This window comes from Ostrea edulis, chromosome 6, assembly GCF_947568905.1.
Source record: "Ostrea edulis chromosome 6, xbOstEdul1.1, whole genome shotgun sequence".
NCBI classification, from domain to species: domain Eukaryota; kingdom Metazoa; phylum Mollusca; class Bivalvia; order Ostreida; family Ostreidae; genus Ostrea; species Ostrea edulis.
Window position 1 is genome coordinate 34677076 of NC_079169.1, and position 25941 is coordinate 34703016.

The window sequence follows — 25941 nt, forward strand, 5'->3', positions numbered from 1 at the left end:
CTGTGGTGTTGCAAACATGATCAAACGAATAGACAAAGTTTAAAATCTGGAGAAGGTTTAGTCTGATTTCATCCAGGTAAATTCAGTGGTTGAAATGTTTCCGCAAAAACTGCAAATTCCACAACTATTCATTTCAGCTATAGTCCAGCTGGACATATCATTATTCATGATGTTGATATACATGTAGTTGAAAATGAGGACCTGAAATCACCCATTTTAAAAGTCCCTAAATTCTGAGAGAACTTCGGTCTTTCAAATGGTGACAGAACGCCATTTCTATTACGAATTCTGATGAAGATTATCTCAGACGAAGGGCTAAATATGAAAAAAACTTGTAATTATGAAAAAAAGAGAACTTGATACCTTGTCAAAATGCATAGGAAAAGGAATATCAAAATCATGTAGTAGACACCTCCAAACAAAAGTGCATGACATTAGTCCCTCTGTATGTGACAAACCAGAAGTGATGAATGAATTAGATAGGTTACATGAGGAATGTTTTTGGTTCCAGCTGAAAAAGCTTGTAACAACATTGTTCGTAAGGCTCATTATTACAACTGTATTTTAAACGAACTTGGCATTAATTCCACATTTGATATTCGTACTTACTCCAACGACCCTTTCAAAAGATGAAATTCTTCAAAAGCATGCTTCAGGTTTAAACATATTTAATGTCTCAATCAATTGGATGGATGGGTTGAGTTAGCGTACCTATACTACATTACTTAAGTTCACATAAAACCTTACACAGATACACTGCTGGATCCAGTAAATGTTCTATCAAACCTCTATCCTTGCTCCTCACGACAATATTAACAGATGTAAAAGAAAACTTCACACATATTGTTACATAACATATAACAGAAGTAATGTATATTCTAAAATATCATAAATAACTTTTAGTAAATTTGAAATCACAAAACTTTTCTCAAATCAACAACATATAAAGGTATGACTTTCAACCCTTTATACGACCATTCCCCATGATAATTTATGATGCTTTTTCAACAAAAATGGAAAACGGAAATATCCGTGTCTAGTGATCCGTCATTCAAAAATTACTTTGTTAAACACCACTCTGATTCCACGCACAAATACTCTGAAGATGAAATTAAAATTATGTTAGTACATGTTTCACACCTCGAACAAAAGCTTCTAGCGTGTACCAAATAACTAAAGTACAACCAAAATCCAAGCTTCATAGTTGGGTACCTGTGCCATTGTATTTCTAATTATTAAACCAATAATTACCAATGATTGGTAACAATCAAGGAAGGGCGTCGCGCTTTCTGAATAGAGCGATATCAATCTATTTAAGATGAAAGTTGAAGATAACGAACAGTGATCAATCTCATAAATCCCATAAGCAATACAAAATAGATACTTGGGCAAACCACGGACCCCTGGACACACCAGAGGTGGGGTCAGGTGATTAGAAGGAGTAAGCAACCTTTGTCGACCGGTCACACCCTCCGTGATCCCCCCTCTCTCTCTCTCGCTCTCTCTCTCTCGCTCTCTCTCTCTGAGGTATATGTTATGCCCCATCACTAATATTTCATGAAAACAGTATAAGAGTGTACCCATCATCTTGAGTTTGGGCATCGGTCACAAAGCGATACATCCAGCAGCAATCTATCATTTGATGCAAATTTTAAAAAACACAGCCTGGACAGTTTTATATCACTCTATCAGCATATCTTATCCATTTTTATTGGCCAACCAAATAGTCTGTTTTCAAGATCATTTTCAGAAATGATATCTAGGGAACACATGGAAGTATTTTCTATTACGCCCGAAAATGTCCAAAAGAACAGTTTTAGTAAGTTCTTAGCTTAAATCATTTGAAAAGACGTGGAGACACTCTCGAAACATGGATGAAGATGTATTGAAAGTGTACAAAAACCTAATAATACTTGAAAACTACTCACCGTGCACCCTCACATGTCTGTTGAATACAGGTAAACTTCCCTTGAGGGCTCAAATTATCAAACCCAGCCAATACAAAATTTCGCCAATCAAGAGAAATGCTGATGATTTTGATTAAAGGATAAAAAATGCGGAAGGGTTATAATAAATTAATCAGAGACCACAAAGAGTTTTCATTTCTCATGTGAAACCTGTACTAAGTATGTTGTTAAACGTTTCTCTCGCCACTTAATTTGGTCCATCGCTTCGCTCGGCACCAAATCGTGTAGTGCTCGAGAAAAGTTTACCAACATATACTTGGAGTTCTTTATTGACAATATCGTCGTAATCATTGGTGATCAGGTCTAACAACAGTCTGTTGGAATTCCCATGGGCACATACTATGCTTCTCTGTTTGCTAACCCGTTTTTATATTCTTATGAAGCAGAATGTATTGAAAAGGTTCTATATCATAAAAAATATATCTTAATGTGGCCTTTAATTCGCCATTTAGATATATTGATGACGTTTTATATGTCAACGATAATCATATTCATTCATGCAAGGTGAAGATAACGAACAGTGATCAATCTCATAACTCCTACAAGCAATACAAAATAGATAGTTGGGCAAACACGGACCCCTGGACACACCAGAGGTGGGATCAGGTGCCTAGGAGGAGTAAGCATCCCCTGTTGACCGGTCACACCCGCCGTGAGCCCCATATCCTGATCAGGTAAACGGAGTTATCCGCAGTCAAAATCAGTGTACCAAGAACGGCTTAACAATCGGTATGAAACACGTCAGACAGCATTTGACCCAATGCGAGGTCGTATTGACGAACTAGATCGTTATAACGACCATAGAATTTGCGAAATGCTGACTTCAATCGAGACTGTTGAAATCCCTGTACCATCAACTTGTTTGTCAGTAGCTTACCTCGATTTAAAAACCGACTATACCCAGAACAAGCTCTTGCATATCGAATTAGTTGAGATATATAAACACCATATGCAGGTGATAATGGAATATTGCTACATATATGTGGAAAGTTGACGATGTCGATTCAATATATTCCAGTGCACTCGAAATAAAAGGCATCACAGAGTATTCCACATCTGCTTTGTTCTATGATATTTCATTTAACATAGATGTAAACGACAAACTAACAACTCAACTTTATGACAAACGGGATATAGTTTCTTCACCGTCAACTTCCCATATCTATGTAGCAATATTGCATGATCACCTGCATATGGTGTTCATGTCTCTCAACTGAATCGATACGCAAGAGCTTGTTCATATTTTAAATCGTGACAGGGTACTACCAAGCAAATTGATGCTACATAGGTTTCAACAGCTTCGATTATAGAGAGAATTTTCGCAAATACTATGGTCGTTGTAACAATTTATTTTGCCAGTGTCTGACGTGGTTCATACCGATTGTTAGGTCGTTTTTGGAACACTGAGTTTGACTACGGATAATTCCGTTTACCTGGTCAGAATATAGGGTTCGCGACGGGTGTGACCGGTCAACAGGGGGTCCTTACTCCTGCTTGGCACCTGATCCTCTGGTGTGTCCAGGGGTCCGTGTTTGCCCATCTCTCTATTTTGTATTGTTTATAGGAGTTATTAGATTAATCACTGTTGCTTATCTTTACCTTTTCAAAATGCTGTTATAGAAAACTAGGGTTCCATTCTCTTGAGATTTTACGCACGTGTAGATTCTTGAGGAAATGTCTATGTGACACTGGGTGTGCTCGTAATAGCTTTGGTCTTCTCCATCATGCTGACCGAGTGGATGAAACTCGTATACATGGTAAACACATCAAAACATACTATTTTAGGAGTACTTTTTACTTTTATTATCATTTGTTTTCTATCTATAAGTATTTTATTCCGCGAATGTAAATACCAACAGTGCAGGAGAAAAACATAAAAACTAGTGTTTTGGATTCTATTTAGTCGGTCATTGTGCTTTATGCACTTTAAAACATTATACATCCAATAACTTTCCCGAAACAAATCTAGGAATGGCATGATTCGTGTGTCATATGCTACACCTTCGTATTGTTTGTAGTTTTGATATTCTGTCATCATAGACACGATCAATACTTTTTCGCAGAATCTATACTCAGTTGGAGCGTTGTTGGCAAAATCTTGCATTTGACACCCTGTGTTAAGAATCGGGTGATCTGTTTCATTATCCCCCGGAAATATCAACTAACTTGACCAATGTAATTCTCCTTGATAACACTTTCATACAACGCAGCATTGAGGGCACGGAGGCTTTCCTTTCTCCAGCAGTTCTTGGATTTTCTCTATTTGCTTTTGTTTAAGTATTTGTCATTATAACCCAGAAACAGATACCAGTGCACCTTTGGTGAGGTTAAAACTCACTTGCTCCGTCGTACTGCTGCAGGTTACATGTGTTACTTCCTCATTGGGGTAAATTCGTATTCCTCTTTTGTTGTGTGTCACCACGGTTTGGTATCAGATCTTATAGAAGTTATGAGATTGATCATTGTTCGTTATCTTCACCTTTCATGATTAATTATCATTTGCACGAAATTACCATTGGAACATGATACCTACACTGGTTATCAAATGCCTATGAAAAATTTATGTTTCTTTTTATTTTACCTTGCATATTCTCTTTTTTGGGGAGTGTCAAATATAAATTCAATGTGTGGACCATTGTATTGATAATCATGTGCGTTGGTAACATTATTTATCATATGTTTTACATGTTTGAAATGTGGTGATGATATAAAGGACTCTTTATATTGGATTGTTAAGTGAAAAATGTCATAAGTAGAATACTAGCAGGATGTTAAACAATATTTGTTTAAGGAACGCATGAGAAAATTCATTTTGACGAAAACTGCCATCAATTTACGAAAACGTTTTACTGTCAGTCACCTAGAATATTTTTCTTCCCGGGAATACTGAATTACGGTATGTGGCTTAGTGAAGCGTTGGTGAAGGCTCGAGTGCCCGCTTTAAGTTTAATCTTATGTCAATATTTTGATATCGAGTTTTGGGATGTAATGACAAGAATCGTTTTGCCCCTTACCATTTTCTTCCACTTTCATATAGGATTAGACATTTTTAAGATGTGGTGGGAGAGACGCAATATATGGGACACTGCTAAGGGCCTGACTCAGTGCAGTACCCAGGGTTTTGCTTAGTACAGTACCTAGGGCAACAGTTGTGAATTATAATTTGCACTTAGTGACACCCCCCCCCCCCAACGAATATATTGGTACGCAAAATTATGTTTCAACCTATTACCATAAGTCGTCATGCAACGAAATTTTATTATGATACAGTAAAACTCGAATATAGCGAACACAGATATAGCGAAATTACGGCTATAGCGAAGTGAAATCGATTTCCCCGGCAAATTCTTTATATATTCTATATAAGAATCTGCGTTTATAACGAACACGGACACGGATATAGCGAATTTACGGATATAACGAAGTAAATTCATATTCCCCGTGAATTAAAAATGAACGTAAAATTCACCTTTTATAACGATTGTTTTTTTTTTTTCATTTTAAACTCGTGAATTTTAACAATCGCTTATTACAAAATTTCTTTTTGTATTTTTTCAAAAGAGTTTATTAACACAAAACAATACTTACACATACATTTAGCAATTATATTGTCGGTATTGTTTACTATTCTCGTTAATTAAATTTGAAGTTTGATTGCATTTATTATATCGTACACTCGTTTATTTATTATATATTATAAAATATGTATATTTATTATAATTGTTCGGCAGTTCTTGGCACACTGATTTCGACTACGAATTACCCCGTCTACCTGATCAAGACATAAGGCTCACAGTGGTTGTGAGCGGTCTACAGGGGATACATACCCCTCCTAGGCACCTGATACCATATCTGTTTTGTCCAGGGGTCTGTGTATTAAATTTGTATTCGTTATAGGATTTATGAGATTGGTCACTTTATCTTTCATTCGTGACATAAAATAATTTAAAAACTCTGCACACCTAACCTTAAATGATGCAAATTACAGAAAGAAAGATTTCAACATGTATGTATTAGATACATGTACAACACTGCGACTTTGTCACATTGAACATATAAGCATCCAAAAACTCCTTGATACGAACAAGTTCATTGACATTATCAAGAACTTAAACGGTCGTAAGTGAATATACAGTAAAACTCTGATATAGCGAATTTCTGCGGACACTCTGTAAAAATTCGCTACAATGACATTCTTGTAAAACTTGTATGATACATGTAAAACACGAAGACAATAAAGAGTGTTTAATAGATATTCAGAATACCAAATTAAAACTAGTGCAAACACAAACCCCGGGTATCGCCGACGTTTTATCTACCGTAAATCTGGTTCTTTTTGCTGTCGGTTAATTTTTAGCGTTTTTGCGAGTCAGTTGGATTCTCAAAAATAAATTTCTCAAAAATAGGCCTAACTTTACCGTAAAAAATCATAGATCCACCAATTCGATGGTTAGTTGTATTAAACTTTTGAAATAGAATAAATTTATTTTATCAAATACACACGTTCACGTTTTATCGACTATCCTATACCGTAGATAGTTTGGTATATTGTCACGCTCGGCATTACTTTTAAAAGCTAGAAAAAGACATAATTAAATTTTGTAATTTAGTTTTCAATGCACCCACGCCTAGCGAGGGTCTTTATCAGTATATAAACAAATGTCTGCTGGGTTGACTGAACTAAATTAATGACATAGATTCGTACAATGGAATTTATTTGTCGATTTATTTTTAGGTCCATAATAAATTCGCAAAAATAAGAAACACACCAAAAAAAAAATAAAAAAAATAAATAAAAATGTATAGGCCTTTCATTCAAATTCGCAAAAATAAATCGACGCAAAAATATCCATATTTACGGTATTAACAATAATAACTTTCATTCATATGTCGATTCGATATACCCCTGCGAGCTCGAAATAAAATACACCACAGAGTCGTCCACCTCTGCTTCATACTTAGATATTCAACTAGCACCTCAACTTCCATATGAGTGAAATATTCTCGAGAGGGACGTTAACAATATTCAATCAATCAATCAACTTTATGACGAACGGGATGATTTCAGCTTCTCCGTCGCCAACTTCCCATATTTATGTTGCAGTATTCCATTATCACCTGCATATTGTGTTTATATATATCAACTGATTCGATACGCAAGAGCTTGTTCTGCGTGTGGTCAGTTTTTAAATCAAAGCAAGCTACTGATAAACAAGTTGATCGTACAGGAGTTTCAACAGTCTCGTTTACGGTCAGCATTTCGCGCATTCTGTGGTCGTTATAACGATCTAGTTTTCCAATGCAACCCATCATTGGGTGAAATGCTGTCTGACATGTTTCATACTGATTGTTAGACCGTTCTTGGCACACTGATTTTGACTACGGATAACTCCGTTTACCTGATCGGGATATAGGGATCACCGCGGGTGTGACCGGTCGACAGGGGATGTTTACTCTTCCTAGTCACCTGATCTCACCTCTGGTGTGTCCATTATTATAGGAGTCATGAGATTGATCACTGTTCGTTATCTTTACCTTTCATGTACGATATATGCGGTTATAAGTGTATCAACTAAAGGAAACTTTATCTGTTTATGGCGTGTAGACCTTTCGAAAAATCTTAATGGTTTTTATATCTGTAAAGGATTTTGATAAAGGGAAAGAAAAACAAAATATACACTTGAAATATTTATTTACACAATCTTCAGCAAAAGAAACAAATTTAAAAGTAGAAAACAATTCTTCACATTTTTTCAGGAGCTAATTAACTTTATCTAATTAACTTTATCATAGATAATTAGTTACAGTAAACCAATCATCCACAATGAAGACCTCACCGATTCCCATCACTAATGCCTTCATTAATATCCAATTCATAATATAAATCTGTATTATGGTTTGAAATTTCCAAAACCGTGAGTGATTATGGAACAGTACATTGCTTGGAATAGTATACGTGTAAAGTATACCTCTAGAAAATTCAAGATAAAGTAGTAGAGATTTATTCAGTACAATCGAAATTTAGCTTTTGATGATAAACATTTTTATTACTTCTATGTAGCAGGTAACCTCGTAATGCTCGAACCGATACTGATGCACATATTCATGATATTGATTCTGAACAAGAAGATTAGCTTTGCGAAATTATTTGAACATAAACATCAAAAGATAAACAACGAAGACACGTTTTAAAATTCATATAGAAAACAAAGTATAGGTGATTAGTTCCCTGTAAAAGTATCTTGTAAAGGTTCCAGCACTGGGAATTATTTTTTTGCTAATTAATAACTATGCAAATAATAGAACAGACCAATTTTTTCCTGGTGTTCATACTCTAAAATGCATTGCACTCGAATTCACGAAGTGAAAATATTGTAGTATTTCCCGAAATAATTGCTGAAATTAGAGAAATTATTAATTCTTGGGAACCTGCTACTGATAAGATATAGGCACAACCTATTGATACTGATACATGTATCTGGCATGGTTAGATATTTGTAACAATAATTTAGAAAATACAACTGAAAGTGTTATTGATGAACATTTCCATGAACTAAATAATATGTATCGATGCAGCTAAAAGTTCACGTGTGAGATAATGCATATCAAGATGGAAAGTAAAAAACCACACTAACAATTAATAAATACATGCCAAAAGGCTTGTAGGAAATACAAAAAAACCAAAACAAAAAAACAAACAAACAAACAAACAAAAACAACCAATAAAGTTCACTACTCTAGAAAACGCATAGTGGAGGCCCATAAAAATAAAGCATATGATAGAGATAAGTATAAAAATAGTACAAACCATAAGACATACAAATAAGAATCCTAGATGATAATGTAATAAATAGTAAAAACCATAAGACATACAAATAAGAATCCTAGATAATAATGTAATAAATAGTAAAAACCATAAGGTATACAAATAAGAATCCTAGATAATAATGTAACAAATAGATTTAATAATAAACAATAAACATAAAAAAACACTCGCCATAGTAAACAAATATTTCAAAGACTTAAATAAATCTCAAGAAATTGATGAGGAAATTAATCTCATGATTGATATTGGTGGTCTACAAAACAGTTATTGTTGCTGATTAATAAGACAAGTTAAAACAATCAATGTCTTCTTTTAAAAACCAAACAATGATCTAGTTTGCTAATATAACCTATCATTGGGTCAAATGTTTCCCACGCGTTTCATACCGATTGTCAGGCGGTTCTTGGTACACTGAGTTTGACTACGGACTACTCCGATTAAGGTATAGGGCTTATCGCGTGTGTGACCAGTCAATAGGGGATGCTTCCTCCTCCTAGACATCCCTAGACACCTGATCACACCTCTGGTATATCCAGGGGTCCGTGTTTGCCCAACTCGCTATTTTGTATTGCTTATAGGAGTTATGAGATTGGTCACTGTCCGTTATGTTCACCTTTCATGAAATGATCATTGGTATGTCCAAAGGGATAATCATATTCAGTAAAATAAGGCAAATTAGAAATTGAAATTAGTCTGGCACTAAACGCCTAGTAACATCTAAATCTTAGTCTAAATAGTTTTTCAGTTGGCTTTAAAAAGTCCACTTCAGCTTGAGGAGATACTAGAGCATGTGATGTTATAGTTTGAGATTGTTTTTTAGTTGTTATGGTGCATTTGTAAATGTTTGACCAAAAGGTATTTTACATCTTGCAAGACGACTTCAGGCAATTGATCCGCCTATTCATTTGATGCAGGAAATATAAATAACGCAGTCGATGTAAACAGTGAATTGTGATGTTATATTAGCAACAACAAATACGAATAAAGGTATGGGGAAAACTTGTCTGCTTATCAAAAGTTCTTGTGGTACTTTCCAAACAATTCCTTTATTTGATATGTTTTTCGGTGAAGTATCGCAGTCTCACATTTCCATTTATAGACACCCGTGGTCTCGTTCATCTATTTAGTCGTATAACTGTTTTTCTATATAACTATTTGCTAAAAGTTGTTACAATAATTGTTATATATTTCATTTTGAACGAATTCAGAATCTAATTTATGCTGGGGCATGAACCATGAACGCAAGGGTAATTAATATTTCACACTTTTGGTATAGGGTCATAAGTTTAACTGCTTGATGTCCAGAATTACAAGAAGAATACTATTCTAAAATATTTATTATCTAATCAATTTGGATATACCATTGGGCATGAACCCGGAACTTATTAGTTATTGATTTCATAAAAGAAGATTAAATATGAGATATAAATGTATTTTAACTATATGACCAACTTAGTCTACCCTGGGATATGAAACTGAATCTAGGGGTCATGAATTTCACACTTCATTGCTGATCATAATCATGTAAGAAGATTGGGAGCTTGGTGTACAGAAGTAAAGAAGGGATATATACATATATAATGTATTTCAAATAGATGACTGACTTACCCCCATTCTGGGGATGAACTGTAAATCCAAGTCCACGAAAAATTCTAAATTACAATGGTTCTAATTTTGGAATACCAACAAACTTGTTTTTAATTAAATAAAAAAAGATCTAAATACTGTACCCTTTGTAATATGAAAAACGAGACAATGATTCTCTGGGAGTGTGAATGTGTGCAGGATTTAGTTTATCAGAATTTGAGTATTGCGTTCAGGATAAAACGAATTTTCATATACCTATAACAAAAAGTAATTTTATTTTTAGATTGTTTGACAAAAATAAATAGTTGAAAATACTCTTCTTCTCTGAATTATACAATGGGCTGTGGTAAAAAAATCCCTAAATGCAAGATTTGCGGTATCCCACGTAAAACCTTTTTATGAGATTTTTTCGATACCTGCTGAAGTCAGCGGAATTCATTATTTGAATAAATGACTGTACTCCCCTCTTTTTTCCCTCTCCCCCTCTCTCTCATGAAAAATCATAATACAAGTTCTATGCATTCAATTTGTACATACATGTACTATGTACTTTAATTATATTTGTGTGAACGAAGTAAAGAATCATAGAAAAATAAATCTAAGGGTCGTAAATTTCACAATTTTGGTAGAGGCTTGAATATTTATTATCGGTGTGCAAATAGTTTGTCTTGTTGATGCCAAGATTCGAAGAAATAAAAGCATTTTCAATGTTTGACAAACTTAGCCCCATCCTATGACCTGATCCCTCAACTCAATGGTCATGATCATGGGTTTCACAATTTTTGGTAGCTTGATGATCAGTATTAAAGAACATGGTTTCATAAGATGTACACATTTTCAATATTTTGCGAACATAGAACCACCCCAGAGCCATGGACTTCAGGACTCGAACATAGAACCACCCCAGAGCCATGGGCGTCGGGACTTGAGTAGAGGGTTCATTGTTTATTTAATCAATCAAACAGTTTGACTGCTTGATATACAGGAATAAAGAATCGTGGTTTGCATTACCGGACATGTTTTAAAAAGGAAATGGATTCAAGCACTTACTATTTTTAGTGGCGAAAAAAAAAAAACAAACAAACAAAAAAAAAACAAAAACAAAAAAAACCCCAAAGATTATTTTAAAAATGTTTTCATTGATTTTTTGTATATTTTTTTAAATAGCACAAATTCAGTATCTGTGATCTCTCACATAATATTCTAACAATTTTTAAAAAGTCTCCCTTTTTTCTTATTGGAATAATGAATTCCTATTGAGAATTTAGTAGTTTAATCAGATTTGTGGTTTGCAATCGATTATACACAATTTGTATTCGATGCCATATTACGTATGTCTAATGTTTACATATATTCAATATTGTCCCGGTAGTATGACTTTTACAAATGAAAATAACAAGTACGTATTTAGATCCACCACTGTCCATCTTATTATGACGTACGTCGAAACGTAGACATGACGTCACACATCATCTTAGCCTGCCTTTCATAAACATTGCACTTCGTTAAGCTGTATGACCCGATGTTCATGTATTATTTTTGTACATAATTACTTTAAAGCAGATTAATTACTTTATAACGTTATTAACTTTCCCTTAATTACATGCTTGAAAACATCTGCATGTAAAAGAAAACAGTGCGAATATTATTTAGAAAGTAAATATAGTGACTACATATATAAATCATCCCATAATAGACGTCTATAAATAGACACACGCGCGTCAGGGGAATCCCAACATGATATATTAACTTATACGCAACTGTCTAGTTTTAAGGCTGAAAGAGCGTAAAACAACGAATTAGTAAAAGATATTTGATATTTTTATTTCTATTAAACTTATGGTACGGTACTGTTATAACAAAATAACATGATATATTAACTCATACGCAACTGTCTAGTTTTAAGGCTGAAAGAGCGTAAAACAACGAATTAGTAAAAGATATTTGATATTTTTATTTCTATTAAACTTATGGTACGGTACTGTTATAACAAAATACACAGCTTTACACAGATAAGACCACCGATGATCTGAAAGTTTGAACTGGTCACGTAACTGTCACTTGAAATGGCAGAGTGACGCGGTTATTTGTAAACATCGATTTAAAAATCAAATTATTTGGGTTAAAACAGGTGAAATAATTTATGGTATGTCGTACAGTCTCATAACTACATACGTGCGATGATTTAATAGCGTTTTTACGAGATGGAAAAAAAATATTGTAATTCGGACCATACAGCTTTAAACATTTCGCCTAATGGTGCCTAATGGTGCACTGAATATTGGAGCTAGGAGACCACAAGATTAGGATGAAAATCCACGTAAGTTCACAATCATATTTCGAGGTGTGACTTTGCGAGATCTCAGCCATTTTTGACAAGGGACTTCTGGGATTGACGTCAATTTTTTTTTCCTTCTTAGAGGTTTGGATTTAGCTCGGATTATTTCCCGCGCTCTAGTCATTAGAGCTCGCAGTAGAAGCGCTGGCTCGCTAATATGATTACGGTGTGACCGTTGGGGCGAGCGCAGCATATCTGAATACATTTTCAAAAAATTTATATTGAAAACAAGGAAAACTGATCTGGTTCACTGTCAAAACGTAGGATTACTGTCTTGCTCTTCTCGCCAATGTAGGAACCAGTTCAGCGGGACATGCAACGAGCGTGTTGTGACGTAGTCTGGTAGTTGTGACGTGACTGTTTACATTTCTTTCGACAATATTTTAAAAAGAAAAAGAAAGGGGGAAGAATATAAGACTCTCTTATGAGTAGCCATGAAATATAAGGTGATTCCACCCGAGGGTTGCAAAAAAGCTGTGAAACCCGAGGCTTTGCCAAGGGTTTTACCGCTTTTTTGCAACCCCGAGGGTGGAATCACCTTAATATTTCATGGCAACTCATAAGAGAGTATTTTTCTCTCATATTTCTAGAGTTTTCCGTTTTCCTTGTGCCAAGCGACGCCATTTTGAGAATTTTCCAATTAATTAATTTTTCGCTGTACATAAAAAATAACACCAGAATTGAATTCTACGACCTTAATTTTGGCAACTACGTTGCCGACAAAAACTCGGCGACGAGTGTATGTGAATGATATTAGAGTTATTCCTCTTTGAATAAATCAATAATCAGGGTGATGCGTGACGTAACTCGACAGTCCATCAGCGCGAAACATTTTGACAGACCTAATCAGAATATGAATCCACAACTGCACATTTTTTTTCTTAGAGGAGCATTAATATTGATATTAATTGAGCAGTTATTTAATGACGAGTGTGTGAAGAGAGATTCCAAGTGGTTTTTGTTGGTGAATATGGGCATGGCTAGACTTTCGTTTTCCACGCGTACAAGGACTCGAGTCTCATAGAAATTGGAGGCACTTATTTCACCTGAGACACATATAGGGACAGTAGACGTTGACAGAGTGAATGTGGAGGTAGGCCTAGTACTAATAGACCGTGTGGGCTGGGTTTCTGTGAACTGGCATAATGCACCGAATGACATAGGTGTATGAGGAATTTGTGACTGTTGTTGAGTGTGCGGTAGTTGTTCAAGGAATGTGTAATTTTGTGTCCGGTCACATACACCTGGAGATTATCAGGGACATTACAATCTGTCATTTTTTGTACAAAGCTTTGCAGACGCTAGTGTTCGTCAATCGAGGCGAGGCAAGTTGCAAGCTAGTTGTGTATTGATTATGACGTCACGGGATATGTAAGATAAACGTCACGTGATATGAAAGATAGAAATATCTTACATACCTTTCTTTCATAGAATATCTGTATCTTACATACGTAGATATGAGAGAATATGATTGTCATCCTTTCCTTTCAAATAAGAAAGGTTTGTAATACTTCAAAGATTTTTTTTATTATTATTTTACGAATCGAACCATCCGCCATTTTGTACGAGGGACTTCTGGGATTGGCGTCAAAAAAAATTCTTGTTAGAGGTTGAGATTTAGCTCGGATTAATTCCCGCGCTCTAGTAATTAGAGCTCGCAGTACGAGCCAGCGCTCCGCGCTGGCTCGCTGCGCTCGCTATTATATTGTTAATGTTTTCCACAAAAAAAGGGGGGGGGGGTGTTGTTTTTTCACAAACGTGAGCCAGTCCCTTCCATCTATTTACCACATGGATGAATTTGAAAGTGGAGAATATGATTTCGCTGATTTCTTTAAAGTAGCAAGAAAAATTTTTGGGCGATTTCAAAAGTACGCGAAAACATTTTCTAATGTGTGTGGGCACAAATACACGGAGCTAAAATTTCCCTTTATTCGGTATTTATCAAAAGGTTCCATGTTGGAACGTACAAACAAGTATGTATAAACAAATTACATACACACCGTAGTTTATAAAGTAGGCTCCTAATTTATTTATTTCTCCTCCATGCTTCCCAGATGTGTGGATATTCGTACTCTATAGTATGTGTTCGCGCCAGAAGCTGACGTAATCGACAATGGCGACAGATGTAATTCCCAGGAACCGAAACAGTATGGTGTGGCTGAAATTGAATGTGATCAAACTTTTCAATAAGAGTTGTGGATAGTAATGTCTCCAAAACGTCGAACTCACAACCCTCACAGTTGATAGTCAGCAGATCCACAGTATTACACCCCACCCCTATTTGTATGAAGAAGTCCACGACATTTACGATCTTAATCGTTTCGGTTTTTCCCGATAGCAAAATATGAAAAATGGAAGTTCCAACTCCTTGAATTTTCACAGACATTTCTTCGTAAGTTTTCCCTAACCCAAAGTTATAAGTTTTCACTACTGAATACAGATTCAACATATCAATGTGCATGTTTAACTTGTCAAAAAAAGAAGGAACTGGTTCCACAACAGCATAAGCCTTGGCACCAGTTATGGGTACCAGTTTCTTTAAAAGTTGTCCAGTGTATCCTCCGATTTCAACGACTACAACATCGGGTGTTTCTTTAAGGAAGGAGAAATATTCAGATGTAATATTTGGGTTTAAACGTTCAAAATAAGACCTAAATAGCTCCTCTGGATGTTCATTTTTCCGAATACAGTGTTTGAAACCATTTTCTTCCTCGTGTGAAAAATTTTCGAGAAATTTCCATTTGACGGTTTCTATGCATTTATCGGTTTTCATCTCAGGAAAGATTGGTGTGACTTGTGGTAAATCTGGTTTCGTAATCTGGGTCTTCTTTGTTTTGAAGATATTTGTTAGGTGATCACACGTGGTAACTGGTACTGGAGATATTCTAGAGTTCTGCTTATATTTGCTCAGGTAAAAAATGGCAAAGGTCAAAGCCAGAAGAACTCCAACACATTTCCAAAACATCCGAGTTGTCATCCTCTGGAAAAAGATATAGATATATAAGTGGTGGATGTTACAAACAAATCACATCAGTCAAATATCACGGACATACAGAACACACCACAAGGACGACCCCGAGTAAAGGGCTGCTTTGATTCAAAAAATGTTTTGGATCAATTTCAGTTCAAATAAAACTTGATTCTAATTAATTTCATATTGATCCCATGGTGTAGAAAACGTATAATTTGTATTTCAAATTGACCCTAATTAACAACAATGAATGTGTCAACACACACACACACACACACCCAACCACCCGCCCACCCAAATGAATTCAGTATTTGATACAGTAAATACATCCAATAATAAAAGTCAAGATGTATACTAGTAAAACAATTCACTTTAACACAAACTTGCACAATACATTAAACACATTTTCCTAAACTCTTCTGATCTCGAAATACAAGGCCGTATCTTTTACTTCTTGGCAAAATTTTACGATACTTTATATAATGCTTCAGTTTGACATGTTATGACCGTGTCCAGTTCAAGTGCAATCCGTAACGCCATCAAGCTGGACGTGACAAGCGGTGTCAAACGCTATTGAATTTCTGTCTTCTAATTATAGAATGCCTCGCTATGCGAACTGTATGGTGCAAAGGTTTAGACTTTTAGAGTCATAGTCGGAAGTTTTAGTCTAGATATTATATCATGAATTATTTTTTTCCTGGTCATAAAAGATATAATATATAAACCTTTGTCCAAAAACTAGTCGTCAGGTGTAGGCAAATCATTTATAGACAGGACAGAGGACGCAGATGAATCTCCTGAAAGAACTGTGCACGAAGGTAAGGGACGGCTTTGATTTGGATTTGTAATTGTTGACAAACATTAACTCACTGAACACTACTGTTGACTCGATAAATTTCTGTAATAGATTTTCAACGACGCCTTGCTTCGATGCCCCGACATAAACTTGAAAACCGACATCACATCATGGCTGCTGTGGCACGGAGGCAGTGCGGTGTGTAGGTTTTGATGCACTTTGACGACTTATCGGCCCTAGATCCTGTGAATGACGTCTTCGCTAAAGCTAATGTCATCGTCTAGCAGTAGGTACAACCACAAACGACCAGGGTGTAGCTATAGCAGACGAAATTTTAGACATCGTCATTAGTAAGACATTGTTTTAGAGAAATGTTTTTATTAGGCCCTAATTATTGATGAAAGTCCACTGCTTGGAATACAAATAAAATCATAAATACATTTTGTGATGTTGATTTCATATATTGACTTCAGTAGTAAGCGAGAGCGATTGCTAGATGTGTATATGCCTTAATAAAAAAAAGTACCTGTACCCCACTTTTACAAATGTTCATATGCACAACCACATCTGTTGACCCCAGTATAGGTATTTATACAGTGATAAATACATGTACGTATTACTCGTAATATAGTGTTATATAGGAGAAAACAGTTGATAATGTAAATATTCAGGTATAACTCGGATGTTAGTGAATTATCTCAGGAAACAAGTTCAATCAATGATAAATCAGGCAACAGGGGTATCTCACACAACAACTTTAATCCGGATAAACTCAGGGAATAGTGGGCTATCTCACACTACAAGTTTAATTAGAGGTAGCTCAGGTAATAGTGGATTATCTCAGATTACAAGCTTAACGAGGATTACAAGTTCAATACGGGATAACTCAAGTAATATCGGGATATCAGCTTTTATTATCTACCCATCAATGTATCGTTCTTTGATACTGTGGATTTCACAGCGTGTGATCCGGTTTTCCGGATCACCACACTGTGGTTTTCTGATTCCGTATCAGTATAGAAATTTTGCTCACTCCAAAAATGACTAAGTGGTTTGATTTATCGGCTGACCCCCCCCCCCCCCCCCACCCCCACCCCTCTTCTCTCTCTTCTGCGGTATGCAGTACTGAGTAGTAATTAAGTTTGAACCTATGAATTAAGTCACCCCTCACACAATTAAGGATTTTGAAGTTTGGATTGAAGTAAGTTTTACGAGGTTTTTTTAAGTGTCTATCAGCATGATTGTCGTGCCAATAATTTTCACTATTCGCAAGACGGTCGCGCTTATGTTAGAGCTCCTATCCGCACGATATTCTTTTCTCAATTATAAATTTCTTCTACTTGCCCATGAGACAGAGATAGAGATATATTTAATTTGTATGATTTTAAATCTTGTAAGCTTCTGACAATTTAAAGAAATCAAACGAGATGTCTACACAATTATTTAATTTATCTCTAACTTTGACAAATGACCAGTTCAAAGTTCACTTTTAGTTATAACATATATAGGCCTATATATATTAAAGCTAGACACTTTATTGCAAATAATAAGGATACTAATTATAAACCAGACAATTTAGGTGGTGGGTCACCACCCAATACCCAACTGTTAGTCAATCCATTTTCAGCAGTCTGATTTAAACCACCGACTTCTCTTTACGAGTGTAAGGAGAAAGGGGTGTATAAGACGAGTGTAAGAAAAAAGAGGGGTGGTGGTGGTATTAAACGATTCTAATAAAGGGGGTTGTATTAGACGAATATAAGGAGATAGGGAGGTATTTGACGAGTGTAAGGAGAGAAGGCGTTGGAAAAGACCTGAATTATCCCTGACTTTCACTAACCATGTAGACTACAAGTTGTTTTCAAAATCTGTCGTCGGTCGTCGTGCGTATAATCTCGCCCCGGCGTTTTGTAAAATTTTAAAAAAAAAATATTATCTGTATAGATCGTAGTAGTTGTCAGTATTTATATTTTGTATAGAAAAGGCCGGGACGCTACGACGTGCCTGGATAATACTACCGTGATTTGTTGTAATGCATTATAATCTATTCTCTATGTAAAATTACAATTGTTAATAAATACCCACCCACCCCGCCCTAAAACACCACAATACAATGGGTTCAGTAGTCGGTAGAGGGATATCATCGAAATTTTACATTTTTGTGCAATTCAGAATTAAGATTTTTAAGTGTAAAAATGATTGTTTTATTATGAAATGGAATCTTCAAACAAGAGTATGGAAAGCAACTTTAGTGCCAATAAATAGTTTCTCATAGAAATTCTAGAAAGGAACTTTCCCATAAAAGATATGCTAAAGCAAACCTTTGGTCCTCTTTACCTATTATGTAAACAAATTGTAAAAACTTTGGGGGGAAAAGCAATACATCGTTGATTTGTCAGAAGGCTGCGTCCATGATTACGTCGTTTTTCCCCTATGACCTTTGACACGCATATATAATTAGGTAATTAAATATGGCGGCACCGAGTATGCAAAACATCTATCCTCTGAAACTGATGCCGTCACAATGCAACAACACAACGTTATTTGTGGAAAATATTGACCTCGTCACAAAACAAAATACGTACACAAAACATAATTTCATGTTATGTCTGTGTTTTTGATTATTTGGATTACATTTATTATCTTATAAATGTGGATTTAAAATGCATAAGGGGGTATATGATAAATTTATCTTCGCGTCGATTTTGATCTGATGATCCGCGCCTGTCAACGAGACGCGTGGTCCGACTCTTCGGATCAAGTTACTGTAGTAATAATATATATCTATTAACCAGAGGCTCGAGGGGTGATTCACTCATTCATTATTCCAAAAACATCTACCAGATAATTACAATTGCAAAATTGAAGTTACTATAGGAAAATAGATCATAGAATTTTGAATCATTTGCTACGGAAAAAGACGAGCGCGTGATCCGATTGAGGTCTATTCGTAGGTGACGTAATGAGGCCTCGACGGGGAGTTTGCTCTTGGACAACCTCCTGCACTTTCCATGTCAAGGTAGACGGAGTTTATTGTGACGTCACAATAAGTCCGAGTCATTGTACTTTCATAGTTCGTAGGGCACAAAATATGCGGGTCTCTGATACACACTTAAAAATCGCCAGGTTTTGGTTGATACAAAAACAAGCAAGTAAATCAGAATTCAAGTAGAACTGGTTATCATATCGCTGCATTTCGTTGTTTGTACCGTCTTGTACGTTGTTAATCAAAATCAGCATGTACTTGGCATTTTTTCTACTTTTGGTAATCGTATACCTATACTGTAGAATCATTTAAATTCCTGGGGACCAATTTTCGTGGATTGCTGAATTTTTACGGGTTCGTGGGGACGTAATTTCGTGGATTTATATATTTGTAAGAAAGATAACTCTGGGATGTCTTTATTCGTTGAGGATGTAAATTCGTGGGTGAGGGGTACCCACGAATTCCACGAAAATCGAGCCACCACGAATTCTAATGATTCCACAGTACTCCAATCGCCCTTTCAAAAGACGACATTCTTCAACACCATGCTTCAGTTTTAGACACATTTAATATCCCAGTCAGTGGGTCGGATGAATATGAATTACCGTACCTATACTGGATTCCTAAACTTCATAAAAACCCTTACAAACAAAGATACATTGCTGGACCCAATAAATGTTCTACCTTGCCCCTATCTGTGCTCCTCACGAAAATATTAACAGCTGTGAAGGAGAAATTACAAATGTACTAGCTGTGCGACTACATATGCCAGAAGTGGTGTAGATCTAGTGTCGATTCTGAAAAAATTCTAAAGAAATTTTAGTAACTTTGAAATCACAAAACGTTTTTCAAATCAACAACATCAAAACGTATGACTTTCACCTCTTTTCACGACCATTCTACACGATAAATTAAAGACTAGACTTTTGACATCATAGACAGTTGCTTCTTCAACAAAAATGGAAAATGCAAATATTTCTATCTAGTGATCAGTCATCCAAAAATTACTTTGTTAAACGCCGCTTTGATTCCACGCACAAGTACTCTGAAGTTGAAATAAAAATATGCTGGAGTTCCTCATTGTCAATATCTTCGTGGTCTTTGGTGATCAGGTCTTACAACATACAATATATAGATGATCCGACTCAAATTTCAAATACATTTTTTGTGGTCTTGCTTTGTTTCGTAATAATAAACAATTTATTGCATGATAGTGAGGGAGATATGAAGATTTATTCACCCAAGAAAATCATGTTTCCCTTGGGCGGAAAATGTGATTTTTCTTGGGTGAATAAATCTTTATATCTCCCTCACTATCATGCAATAAATGTACAATGTGGTAAAAAACAGGAGAGACTCCTCATATTCATTTGCTTGGTTGCACTAAAACTTGCGAACAGATCAATTAATAAATTAATTACATTTAGGGAAAATAAGGTATAGATTAATTTACATATATACAATTACACACTAAAAAGATGAATTTCTTCAAAAACATTCTTCAGTTTTAGACACATCTGATATCCAAGTCAATGGGATGGATGAGTTACCGTATCTATACTGGATTCCTAAACTTCACAAAAACCCTTAGTAAGAAAAGTATATTGCTGGATTGAGTAAATTTTCTACCAAGCCCCAATCGTTGCTCCGCATGAAAATATGAATAGCTGTAAAGGAGAAACTTCAAGCGTACTGTACATGTGCCACAAGATATGCCAGACGTGGAGTAAAGTAAATGTGAAGTCTAAAAAAAATTCTAAAGAACTTTTAGTAAATTTGAAATCACAAAACTTTTCCCAGCAACATCAACCACATAAAAATATATAACTTTTCAACACTGTACACAATCATTCCTGACGATGAATTAAAGCCTAGACTTTTTGACATCATAGACGTTTAGTTTTTTCAACAAAATTGAAAAAAAGAAATATTTGTACTCAGTGATCAGTTTTCCAAAAATACTTTGCTAAACACCATTCTGATTCTATGGCAGTAATGATTTTATGTCACATATTGATGTGCATTGCATTGAAATCACATTGTTGTTTTTATTATATTTATTATTTTGCATTATGATAATTTTTTTATATTCCCAAGTGAAGTTTATTCAGTCTACATTTATAAAATTAATAGTAATGTAAAATAAATCTATTAAGAATACAATATGGTAAATGAAAAGTTAAGATAACGAACAGTGATCAATCTCATAACTCCTATAAGCAATTTTGAAGTGTATATTGTCTATCATTTTAAGTATTGTTAAGGAAATAACATGATTGTAAACTGTGCTTGACAAATGGTGTTAATCCATGATATCTATATTGTATGTGGTATTGTTGTTATACATTTATATGTTCCAGAGCTGAAAATTATAAACCTCGTGTGTTGAATCCTGATTGGTGTTACCTTCAAAACCTACACCATCACACAATTATCGCCAACGAAATTAAAACGTTTTTCATTATACGCAAACGTAGCCTAAATGGTATAACTGTACCTACTTGTGCCCGTATATTTCCAGATGAAACGTGAAGTTCATAACTCCTATAAGGAATACAATATAGATAGTTGGGCAACCACGGACCCCTGGATAAACCAGAGGTTTGATCAGGTGTCTAGGAGGAGTAAGCATTCCCCTATTGACCAGTCACACACACCATGAGCTTTATATCTTGATCCGATAAACGGAGTAGTCCGTAGTCAAAATTATCAGTGTGTCAAGAGCAGCCTAAGTATCGGTATAAACACATCAGACATAATTTGACCCAATGACCATTAAAACAAGAATTTGCGAAATGCTGGTTTTAAACCACTGTAAAATGAAACTGTTTGTCAGTAGCCTGCCTCAGATCTGTAAAAGTATGGAAAAGACCAAATGCTTATGGGAATTTCAATGAATGAGGAAATATCAAGCTTAAAATCAGTTATATACCGTTTGTGGCAAGTTTATGGGCCATGTAACATTTAAATCATAGAAATACATTTTGTTGAAGGATTGAATCATGTAAATTTTAACAAGAAACAAGAATTTACTTTAACAAGAACACACACACACACACACACACACACACACACACACACACACACATATATACTCAGTACAATAGTGTATCACTCTTCTCACCAATGTAGTTTATCGATACTTGTCGTTTTTGTGTGTTATTTGTTTATGTAATATATGTCTCTTGATAAAGACGCGGGTTGCGTCGAAAATTTGAGTTTTAAATAATCAACAGTGTCGTGGCCTTTTCAGTGCTTTTATAAATTTCTTTACTGGTCTTGTATCTTCTCAGATCCGACACTTTAAGAAAGTAGGGTGTTGTTGGGTTTTTGTGCTTTTATATATATATATATATATATACACGTATATATATATATATATATATATATATATATATATATATATATATATATATATTCAGGACTAAATGTTTAATGGTTTTATGCAATATTTTTATTTGATATGTATTCCATTGTAGTAAATTACAAATTGTATAACTTGTGACACAAGATGTACCCAGTATCAAATACGCGCACTCATTTATTTACAAATTATCCTAGCGGATACATTCAATTGGTGTGCTAAATATAATGACTCTGTATAATATGATTTTCTAATTTGATTTGTAGGAGTTATGAGATTGATCACTGTTCGTTATCTTCACCTTTGATCTGTAGTCAAATGAAAAATACATCAATGGCTGCAACATTAGGAACATTACATACAATTAAGTATAGCTATGGGTACCATTAGAGTGATGTTCATTACAGTATAAAGTGTTTCTCATCTACTAGTATTAATCTTTGTTCAATGGTAGAGGTTATGTTTGGCGCACACATAGTAAGATCACTAAAGTCGCTTAATTCGTGTGTATGCGAAAGCTTATTTGATATCACTCAAAAACAGGCTAGTGCAGTATCCGAGAAGTCCTTCTAGTTCTCCATGGATAATGAACTCGGTATCCCTTAAAGGCGGGTCATAGGTCTTGTTATTTGTGTAGAGGAAACTTAGTACCCCTCAAAGGCAGGTTAGCACAGTGCATTAGAAATGGGACTAGTTGTGTGTTGATAATGAACTCGGTATCCCTGAAAGGCAGGTCTTGCTGTCTGTGTAGAATAAAACTTGGTATCCCTCAAACGCAGGTCAGTACAGTGCTCTAGAGGTCAGACTAGTTGTTCGTTATAATTTACTCGGTATCCCTGAAAGGCAGGTTTCATGTATAGCTCTTGTGTAGAAAAACATACTTGGTATCCCCCAAAGGCAGGTTAGTACATTACTTTAGAACCCCCCCCTCCACAATGTATTTTAAAATTCAATTTAATACTTCGATGAGTAAATTAAACTTGCTTGTGTTTGTTGGGATTGATGTTGTTTTTTATGATTAAAAAAATGCAACAGGTATTGTCCCGGAAATGTCAGTGTATTTTCCCAGGCATGTATTTGAGATATATGTGATAATTAGGCCTTATTAGTCCAAATACATATTAATTTATATTTGCGTCGTATATTCAATTTAATCATTTAGTCTCACAAGTCAATGAATATGACATAAAATACGACACACATAAGCACAAGAGATTGTATAAACAAGAATTTACGTGTTTTTTGTACACATAGAATAGTTAATTTTACAACCACTATATACATACCAATATGTAATTGGCGAAATAACCTGGAGAGTTGACCCACTCATTCATTATTAATTTTTTTTTTTAAATATTCACATTGGGAAATATCATATAATTCCTTGCCTATTCATGAATTTAAACATTGCGGAAAAGGCAGAATTCAATCCCATACATGGCATTTCAGAAGTATATAATGGCTTTTCTGATCAGGGGAAAATGACTCGTGGGTTTCGTACCTTTAATGATATTACTTTAACACAGAAATTGCTGATCTTGTATTATGACACCATTGCTATATATAGCCTTAAAGGTCCTTGATGAATCTCTCGATAGTATGCATCTCATTAACTTGCGGATCAGTTTTACATATTTTACTATGAATTTTTTCTTCTTCTAAAATTGTCTTTGAAAATAAAATACAAAAAGTCATTCTTTATCAGAAAACATTTGATCTGTACCACAAAAACGCAAGCGATTTCTTGAATCTTATTTCATACTTATTTCAAACTTGTAATGGGCCGGCCTGTAATGAAAATATTCCGGAAAACTATGTTTTGCAGAAGGACAGACAGAGTGCAAACTAGTAGTCCAATACGGGGACTAATAACATAGACGAACAACTATGAAATGAAGTTCCATATACGTACATGTATGCATAATGACGTAGCAATCCAAAGTGTGGAAAATTGCCTCAGTTCAATATTTTAGAAACTGCATAACTTACTGAGATTACATGACATTTATTCAATCCTTTTAATTTCATAATCATAACATTCTGTTATATAAATGCAAAGTTTATGACCTTCACTTCTAATGCCCTGCGTTTGGCTAACAGTAACCACCTACCTACGTTCAATGACTTAGTTTTACGGGGCAACGGGGTTGAGGAATTGATCCCGGGAACCCGCAGCTCCAAACTGAGCACCATGGAGGCCCCACCCAAAGTCAGGGACAGTGGTGTAGAAAAAAATTAAATCAACACTATACATACCTCGCTAATTAATTTGCAAACCCCCATTCTGGTCGATCTGGAAGAGAGGACTAAAAATAACAATGACAATATGTTTCTTTGTGCTTGTGGCCCCGCCCTCACCATGCAGCGTGTCTTTGTTTAAGTAGTGTTGCTGTTGTTATTTGTAAGTAGCACACGACCACACCCCCCCCCCCAACTCCCCGTCATTCGATCTTGAAATTGCCTTTGAAACTCAATACATGTACATCAAATTGATATTATTTAGAATTGTGGACAAAATTCCTTTGCAGTAATTTGGTCTAAATCTGAACATTTTATTTAATTGCAAACTTGTGCTATTACGATAGTTTTGTCTGCAACTTTAACCATGATGTTTGATAAAATATAAACTAAGTTTAAGATTTTATATATAAAAAAAAAAAAATAAAAAAAAAGAAGAATATTGCATTATATGGAAATCAATTTTTATACGGGAAGAAAATAATGTAATTTGCTTCACTCAGAGCTTTCTAACACAAACATCAATAACAAAAGTTTATGAACCTTAGTATTTCCTTTCATTGAAATAATAAATTATATTTTACAACAAAAATGTTCGACACCAAAATGACAGCTGATATTGTTTTAAGACCTTGAGACTGGAAACTGTAGCAATTACCATCTGAAGCATATTCACATCACATTTTGGCCGATAGTAAAAATACTGAAGAATTTTCAACATGTCAAAGTTAACATGGTGATCCTTGCGATAAAATAAAATACAGATACAATTCCCAGTTAATTAACCTGCAATTTTTAAATCTCTACTGCACCGTCATTCTCCTAATTACTATCATTAAACTATCGTATTTATATCTGATTTATTGGG

General features: G+C 35.0%; 1 protein-coding gene across 1 annotated transcript; it reads right to left on the reverse strand.

Moving 5' to 3' along the window:
• Positions 1–14734: 14734 nt before the first annotated feature.
• On the reverse strand, positions 14735–25279 carry LOC125647122 (uncharacterized). Its single transcript, XM_056139411.1, has 2 exons — positions 25092–25279; positions 14735–15698 (listed from the first exon to the last, which is right to left on the reverse strand). Exons 1-2 carry the CDS (start codon positions 25194–25196, stop codon positions 14745–14747), a joined length of 1059 nt encoding a protein of 352 aa, XP_055995386.1. The 5' UTR covers positions 25197–25279; the 3' UTR covers positions 14735–14744.
• Positions 25280–25941: the final 662 nt, after the last annotated feature.

Excerpts from the sequence above, each read along its gene's own strand:
- LOC125647122 (XM_056139411.1), bottom strand. The coding sequence starts at position 25,196 with ATGGTGAGGGCGGGGCCACAAGCACAAAGAAACATATTGTCATTGTTA. Across the intron at positions 15,699-25,091 it reads TTTGCAAATTAATTAGCGAG|AGGATGACAACTCGGATGTT; the intron begins GTATGTATAGTG and ends ATCTTTTTCCAG.